At 48.0% G+C, this 8,676-nt stretch overlaps 1 protein-coding gene across 2 annotated transcripts in view; it reads left to right on the top strand.

Annotated features, from left to right (window-relative positions):
- The window catches only part of MYOM3 (myomesin 3), a 46,754-nt gene extending 43,726 nt beyond the window's left edge, over window positions 1-3,028 (top strand). For both annotated transcript variants that reach the window (XM_036257291.1, XM_036257292.1), the window contains exons 35-36: window positions 26-81; window positions 1,560-3,028. In XM_036257291.1, coding sequence (XP_036113184.1) covers window positions 26-81; window positions 1,560-1,823 — 320 coding nt within the window. In that variant the 3' untranslated portion in view covers window positions 1,824-3,028. The remainder of the gene's footprint in view (window positions 1-25; window positions 82-1,559) is intronic.
- Window positions 3,029-8,676: the final 5,648 nt, after the last annotated feature.

An 8,676-nucleotide genomic window follows, 5' to 3' on the forward strand; every position in this document is an offset into this window, starting at 1 on the left:
ACCGGGGTCTCGTTTTTCCTTCCAGATCGTGCCAAAGTGGTGAGGGGCCTGCCAGATGTGGCCACAATCATGGAGGATAAGGTACTGACTGTCCCCGCCCACGGCCAGCAGTCACATGCTGTGCTCCCTCATGTACCCATAAAAAATCATGGCACAGCAGAGCACCGTGGATTCCAGCACCTGGCCGGTGACTACACCTCGTGGTCACATGTGGCATAAAGGAAGTCCCAAGCCTGGGGTCAGGCCCTTGGGGTGTGCGCCCTCGCTCTGCCAGGTCTCTCTACTGGTCCTGGGTATATGCACCTCCAACTGTGAACTTCAGTTCAATTACATGATCCCTAAAACCCTTCCAGGGCCGAAATTATGCAAGTCTAATAGTCTAGAAAATGATAGCTAACATTATTACGGTGCTTACTCTGTGCCAGGTACTGTTGCATATGTTACATATTCGAGCTTGTTTAACCATCAAGGAAACCGCATGAGGTCAGGTATTATTCCTAGTTACACTTGACAGCTGAGGAAACAGAGGCCCAGAGAGGTTAAAGGACTTACCTGAGATCACACAGCTTGAAGGGGCAGAGCTGAGGCCGTCCAGCTCCAGACTCAGGGTTTGACCATGATACTATAGGGCTCTGATTTAGAGCTTATTCAAGAATTTTCAAACTCAATTTATACATCTTCATATTAAAGCGATATCGTCTTATCTGCATATGTAATAATGACATATATGGCACAAAAAGCAATGAAGCAAAGTTCAGGCCATTCTGGGGCAGATAAATGGCCAGAATAATAATGATCTAAAATCCTAACTAGTAAGTATTAGTGTAAAAAAGTTGAGGATGGCCCTGGCCAGTTTGGCTCAGCAGTTAGAGCGTCGGCCTGCGGTCCGGAGAGACCCGGGTTCGGTTCCCGCTAAGGGCATGTACTTCGGTTGCAGTTTGTCCCCGGCCCTGGTTGGTCGTGCGGGTGGCAGCCACTCGATGTGTCCCTTTCACGTCGATGTTTCTCTCTCTCTCTCTCCCTTCCTCTCTCTTCCTCCCACTCTATCTGTACAAAAAATGGAAAAATATCCTCGGGTGAGGATAAAAAAAAAAAAAAAAAGTTGAGGATGGCCCTGGCCAGTTTGGCTCAGCAGTTAGAGCATCAGCCTGCAGACCGAAGGGTCACGGGTTTGAGTCCCTGTCAAGGGAATGTACGGTTCGATCCCCAGCCCTGGTCAGGGTTGTGCAGGAGGCAACCAATCAATGTGTCTCTCACATAGATCTCTCTCTTTCTCTATTTTTCTCTCTCTCCTTCCCTCCCTCCCACTCTATCTAAAAAAATCAATGGAAAAATATCCTCAGATGAGGATTAACAACAACAAAAAGTTGAGGATGAAGGACATGGGGTTAAAGTCAAATGTCTCTCCCTTAATGTCATCCCTTTATATGATACAAAACCCCCCACAGAATGAATTTATCACAGGGAGCAGCCTGTGCTGGGAGCTCCCTGCGGGAGTGAAGGTGAATGCCAGGGGCTAGCACAGGAGATGACCGAGCATTCCCTTCCTGTCCTTCCAGACCCTGTGCCTGACCTGCGTCATCTCAGGAGACCCTGCCCCTGAAATTTCTTGGTTGAAGAATGACCAGCCTGTCACCTTCCTTGACCGCTACCACATGGAGGTGAGGGGGACAGAGGTCACCATCACCATCGAGAGGGTCAACAGTGAGGACAGCGGGCGCTATGGCGTCTTTGTCAAGAATAAGTATGGCTCCGAGACGGGCCAGGTCACCATCAGCGTGTTCAAGCATGGGGAGGAGTTCAAGGTGCTGGAGAGGATGTGATCAGGCACCACCTGAGGTCTAGTCCACGTGGACCAGTAGGGTCAACCAGTGGGTCACAGCCTGGCACAGGCCCCAGGGGTGAGGCAGAGGGAAAAGGATAGGGTGGAACCCGGGACATAGGGGTGGGGTGGAATGGATACACCACAGTGGAATTGCAAAGACCTTGCTGGGGTCCCAGGAGGCCTCCAGGATAGGGAGATCAGCCCTGGACTTGAAATGACACCTACATGCCAGACCCAACTTCAGCTCTCCACACTCCATGAGCCTTGCCTTTCTCATCCATCAAACGGGAATTCCTACATCTACGGACTGTTGATGAAGACACTTTACAAACCACATACCAGTGGTTCTCAACCTGAGGGACAAAAGGCAATGTCCAGATTTTTGGTCATCACAATTGGAGGTGTCTGTTGGCAAAAGTGTCTATTGGTAAAGGTCAGGGATGCTGCCAAGCAGCCCAGCTCCCCACCACGTGGAATTGCCCAAGCCCAAATGACAACAGTGCCAAGGCTGGTTAGCCCTGCCATCAAGTGATAGATCACAATATCCCACTTTTAGAATATATTTTTCATTCACATAAGTTCAACAAACATTCATTTAAAGTCCAGCATGCGCCAGTCTAAGGATGTCACTGGGAGCACGAAGATCAATAATATTCAGGCCCTGCTGTCGAGGAGGCTTCAGCCCTTTGGGGGAGTTAGACCTGGGTCCAAATGACTCTGGGACGAGGCAGATGATAAGCATTATAAAACAGGTGCAAATAAAGTTCCACTCGTGGGCAAAGGAGAGAGACAGATGTTCATCCCAGTTGGAGAAGGAGGGCTTTACAACACCTTCACGGAGCTAGCAGGATCGTGTTGGGCCCTGAACAATGAGTCCAATTTGGCGGCGGTGATGGGAGGAGGGCATTCAGAGGGGGCATGGTGAGAGCAATGGCGAGGAGTTGGAGCAACACTGGGTGCCAGGCTGGTGAGCTGGATGACCTTCAGGACTTCTTCCAGCTCAGGGCCTCTACCTGCTGTGACAGATACCGGTTGGCCTTGCTTGATGGACCTCAGTTCAGAGCTGGGCATTCACCACCTTCCAATTTCCTTCCTTTTTCAAATAAGATTTGGATTGGGTGGGTTTGTAAAGTTATAGATGTTTGTTGTAAACTTTTGGAAAACCATGGAAAGTATAAAGGAGAAAATAAAAACCACCTATAGTTCCAGCAGCAGAAGACAGCTCACCTCTGGTTTCTGAAATGACTTCTGGACTTAAGGAGACAATGAATCGCTCCTATGTCCACCGCCTGCACACGCATCAGACATGGTGGTAACACATCCTCCAGCGCGCGTTCTGGGCTCATGGTGCAGTCAAGCCAGACTTGGGGTCGGGGGAGGCAGGGGGACCTGAACCTGTCCTGGCTGGGAACGAATATGGGGAAGTGTGCAGGTCTTGGAGGCAAACACACCTTGGGCAGTTCTTCCCCTTTCTCATTTTTGCGGGCCGTTTCAGCTGACACTAAGATCTTTATTACTTCCCAGAACTCAATTCTCCTCTGCTTTTCTCTTCTCATGATGAAGAGAAGGGCTCATCCTCACCCTCCCTTCCACTCGCATACTTGGAATCTCAGAGGAGAGACTTGGCTTCCTACACATGTCAGTGAAAAATGTCACCGATTTCCGAGAAATCGGCAAGCACAGTATCCACACGCTCTCCCCCTGGCAGCCGTCCGGAAATGCTTGCATATGTGCTGCATCTTCACACAGAGCGCCCTCCCTTCTCGTCCACGTAATCATCACCCCAGCCTAGGGAGGTAGGCAGAGATGGCGGTGATGACATAAATCACAGAGGCACGACGCTTAAAAGGTCATAAAGCATTCTCATGTCTCGGTGATCAATGGGACGGTGTCCCTGGCCCCATTTTCACAGATGGCAGCTGAGAACCTAAATATAAGTGGCAGGGTCAGGACAAGAACAAGAGTCCCAGGGTCCTGGTTCAGAGGACATTCTGCTCTGCCATGCTGCCCCTGAGGAGGGGTACGTGGAGCCCAGAGCCCAAGGAAGCAATCATAGTTCTCAATAAACATGTGAGAATTGCCAAAGTAATGAATGGTCAAGTCAATGAACAGATATGTACATGGAGGTGTCTTGTTGGTCCCATTGTCCAGAAGGGTAACATTTTCTCCATGGGAGGAGGGGGGCTAGGTGCGGGACTGTGGTACACAGCAATTTGTCATGAGTTCCTGATCCCTTCTGTTGGTCCTAATGGATCATGATGTGAGCGCCCCTGTTGGTGAAAAATGGGGCTGAAGTTGCTGTGAACCGTGTGATTTAGTGACACACCAGTTGGGGAGATGGAACTGGTCCCCATTGGACTGCATATGGACAGTTTCTCTTTGTCCAGTCTCCTGGATAGAGTCCCCAGAGCGGCATCCGTGAGCAGCCTTCCTGAAGACGGACCCCGTCGCCCTGTTTGCTGTGCTCTTTCCCCTGCCTCCATCTCACAGAGCCCAGGCTCAGCTGGTTTCGCCACTGGGGTTCCACCCAGGCAGGCTGGATGGGGCAGTCCCAAGGGTGGGGCGGTGGGGATCGAGATCCCTGAGACCTTTCCTTGTTCTCTCAGTTCTTCCCACTTAATCCCAATGAACCCTCAACCCACCCAGGTGGGAGAAAGTGGGATGAACCTTGCTAAAGGATATCGTAATACAAAAAAATAAATATTTGGTCTTTGTCCCTGGTTCCCAACGCAGCTCTTCACCCTTGGAATTTCCAGGGTGATAAGAGTATCTTTTGGATGCAAATGAGATGACTTCTGACTGGAGTTCTGAGGCAGCTTTAGGATGGGTGCTGGTCTCCAGAAAGACCGAGGCATGATGATAAGGTTGGAAGTTTCAGCCCCACCCCCCAACCTCCAGGGAGGGGAGAAGGGCTGGAGATTGACTCATGCACCAGTGGTCAATGATTTGATCAATCGTGCCGAAGTAATGAAACCTCCACAAAACCCCCTAAATTATGGGATCTGTAGGGCTTCCAGGTCTGCGGACACATCAAGGTATTGGGAGGGTGGCACACTCAGAGGGCATGGAGGCTCCATGCATTCCTTGTCCTATGCACTTCTCCACTTGGCCGTTCATCTGTGTTCTTTATAAGACACCAGTAAATGGAAGTAAATGTTTCCCTGAGTTTTGTGAGCTGTTCTAGCAAATTATTGGGTCAGAGGAGAAAGTCGTGGGAACCCTCGATTTATAGCTGGTTGGTCAGAAGTACAGGTGGCAACCTAGGCCTTTCGACTGGTGTCTGAAGTGAGGGCAGTCTTGTGGGACGGAGCCCTTAAACCTGTGGAACCTGACACTAACTCCAGGTAGCTTGTGTCAGAATTAAATTACATTGTAGGACACCCAATTAACGTCTGGAGATTTGGAGAACTGGTTGTTGGTGGGAGAAAACCCACACATTTGATATCAGAAGTGTTGTGAACCGAAACAGATTCAGGGTTATAAATCAACCACCTCCTCATGGGGTATCTTCCATTTCATCTACTCTGCATCTCCTGAGCCCAGAGTAGGTGGTGGTGCACGCCATCACCCAGTGAAGCCAGACTCCCCAGCTTCACCTCATTCACACTCTACAGCTTGGATCATTCACACTCTACAGCTTGGATCACTACCCATCACTCGATTCTCCTTTTCCCAACCTGTTCCCAATGGCCTCAACGCCTGCCCGTGGCCGAAACTACATCCTGCTCGCGGGACCCCTCCGGTTCCTCCCTAGCTACAATTCCCGATTGCTCCTTGTATTCTCTTTTCCTGGCTCATCCTGGGAAACATCCCAGTGGGTCTAGCCTGATCCCTCGTACCCTGCATGGGACTCAGAAAGTCAGGATCTTTGTCCCCCTTATCCGGTGGAGCCCAGCAGCAAACACAACCCAGCCTTCTCCAGGAACTCTCCACGAATCTCGGCGTGCGGGACTCCAGCGAGCCAGGGAGGGTGTGCAGGCTGAAGGAAGGACAGGCAGCCAGTAGCTTCCTCCTTCATCACACCACTGGCCACTCCTCCCCCACACCCGTTCTGCCACCTTTCAGATACCGGCCCCTTTCAAATAGCTGTAGTCCTTGTCCTAGAGAGACAGTACAAAGGAAAAATAAAGGAAGCAGGACCCTGATGGAAAATGACTGGCCCGTGTAACAACCTCTGCCCACTCAGCCTCAGTCAGATGCTTTCCATACCTTAAAATTTCCAAATCACTGCAAACAACGCGGGTGACATGTTCATGCCAAAAATAGTTTCAGAAGCAACACTCCCCAGATGTCTCTAGCTAGAGGAAGCCGGATTTCTTATTTTCAGCATTTGAGAAAAGTATAAATCCTGAGGCCGGAAGGAGTTTCAGCCAAGAAGTGCCCTGGGTTGAGAGCAAAACAAATTGTACAGCCTGCGAGGAATGTGCATCTCGGCTCCTGGGCCTCCCAGAAATCCCTGCGCCCTGGCCGGCTGGGGTGGAGTCCCTCCCTGTGCAGGCTGACCCGAAGACAGAGACAGGGCCACACAGAGTCTTTTCATTCCATTTATAGACACGTTCGTGGTGAAACGACTCTTTGCATTTGCTTTAAAATACTCCAGTTTGGAAAATATATATATCAAAGGGAGATCAATGAAAAAGTTAGCAAAATACTGATGGTTCTTGAAGCTGGGTGATGGGTGTATGGGGGTATATTACCACTCTCTCTACTTTTGTATATGTTTGAATTTTTTTTTTATAATAAAACATTTTAAAGACTTCATGGGAAATCAGTCTTCAGCTGTCTTTTCATCCGGAGTCATTTTCATTGTTTAGCCAGCAATTAGTCAAGGATACTAGATACAGACAAGTGAACACAGAGTTCCTCTCTTGTAGGCAATTTATACAGACTGCTATTTTTCAGTCGCACTAATTAAAATTAATGGTGATGTAGATGCCCTACAGGAAATAATTATGAAATAATGGCGGTCATTTTCTTTTTTTAAATTATACATCCAAATGCTTCAATCACTCTGCATCCATTCAGCACAATGTTTACTGATCGTACGATGTGACAGGAACACACAAAATCAAAGCTTGATGCTCCAGTCCGAGGTTCAGCTTTACATTACTTTGATGTGTGGCTTATTTAAGCTTCTTGTCTAAAAAAAAGAAAGCCTGTTATAAGAATTAGATGCTTGCCAAATAACTAGCACAATGCCTGATGGGAATGAAACAAATGGTATATTTCCCCACCCCACCCCATTCCCTGGCACCAGAGAGGGCCCCTCTGGAGGGGTCACAGTCTACTGGGGAAGATACACTGGCCAGTCCAGCTCCCATAGTTTCTTCTGCATATTTTTGAGTGGTGACAGTACAGGTGCTTCCAGAGACCGGAGCCCACAGCCTCACAAGGGAATTTGAAAGTAGTATCCGTTGTATTTTTTTCAATTATTGACATTATAAATGCTTCTGGTAAAAAGATTAGATGAGACAGAATTGAATAAAGCAGAAAATAAAAATATCCTTAAGCCACCAACCAGATATAAGCACATTGCTGGTTTCCACTCCAAACAAATAAATACTCATTTCCTAGGGCCCTCGTAGCTGGGGGCAGCCATAGGACATGGTTCTGGTCAAAGAGACCTAAGCAGAAATTTGCTGGGGCATCTTGATGCTCCTAATGAAAGGAGCAGACACTGCAGGCACAGTGCTACTCCCCTTCCTCCTTCCTGCCTCGAATGTGGACGTGATGCCCGGAGCTGGGGCAGCCATCTTGTGACCATAAAGAAGAGAGACTTTCAGGGATACCCACCCTGACATCACCCAGTGGCTGACATCAGGCCCTCAGACCTCCAGACTACTTGTGAGAGAAAAATAAGTTCCTCTGTGCTGTGGCACCAGAAATTAGGTTTTCAGTTCCTTAGAGCTAAAAACATTCCCAATTCCTGCACCCCTTGTTAAGATATTTTGGGTATTCTCCATGCTAGTCTTTATAGAGTTGAGAAATCTTACATATAATTTTACAATAATTTTATAATTCTGGGTTTTTCATATGCCATTAAAGCAAGAGAATTTACTCATATCACCAAAAAGCATTCCAAAACTGCATATTAGTGTTTCTCTATTATGTAGTTATGTATCATTTCTATATTGCTAGAAATATAGCAATTTTATTATGATAAAACTGGAATGGATATCCGTATCAAAGGGCATAGATTACTAGGTTGAAAACAGACAAGCTACTTGGCAAGAATGGAAACCAGCAACTGGCGATTGTACCTGGGCCTACCACTCAGGGCACAGGTAGAAGTTAGTTGATCAGCTAACACATATTTATTGTGTTGCTATTTCATTCTAGGGGGGCACTGGCGATATAGTGATGACCAGAACAGACATTGGCCCTGCCCACATGGGAAATGCCATTTATCAGATGGCCACCCAGAGAGATGGCTGGTTTTTATTGGACCATGGCCAGCTGATGAAAGGACAGGCTCAATGTAAAAGTTAGAAAGTAAAACTGAGAAAAATATTTGTGATCTACATGGAAACTATAAGGGTAATATACATACTATACAATTACAATCCAGTATCATGACTAGTATGTCATCATCAAAAATGATGTTGCAGCCCTGGCTGGTTTTGCTCAGCGGTTAGAGCATCGACCTGTGGTCCAGAGAGGCCAGGGTTCAGTTCCCACTAAGGGCATGTACCTCAGTTGCAGTTTGTCCCCGGCCCTGGTTGGGTTGTGTGGGTGGCAGCCACTCAATGTGTCCCTTTCACGTTGATGTTTCTCTCTCTCTCTCTCTCTCTCTCTCTCCCCCCCTCCCTCTCTCTCCTTCCTACTCTATCTGAACAAAAAATGAAAAAATG

This window comes from Molossus molossus, unplaced genomic scaffold (assembly GCF_014108415.1).
Source record: "Molossus molossus isolate mMolMol1 unplaced genomic scaffold, mMolMol1.p scaffold_m16_p_12, whole genome shotgun sequence".
Lineage (NCBI taxonomy): Eukaryota > Metazoa > Chordata > Mammalia > Chiroptera > Molossidae > Molossus > Molossus molossus.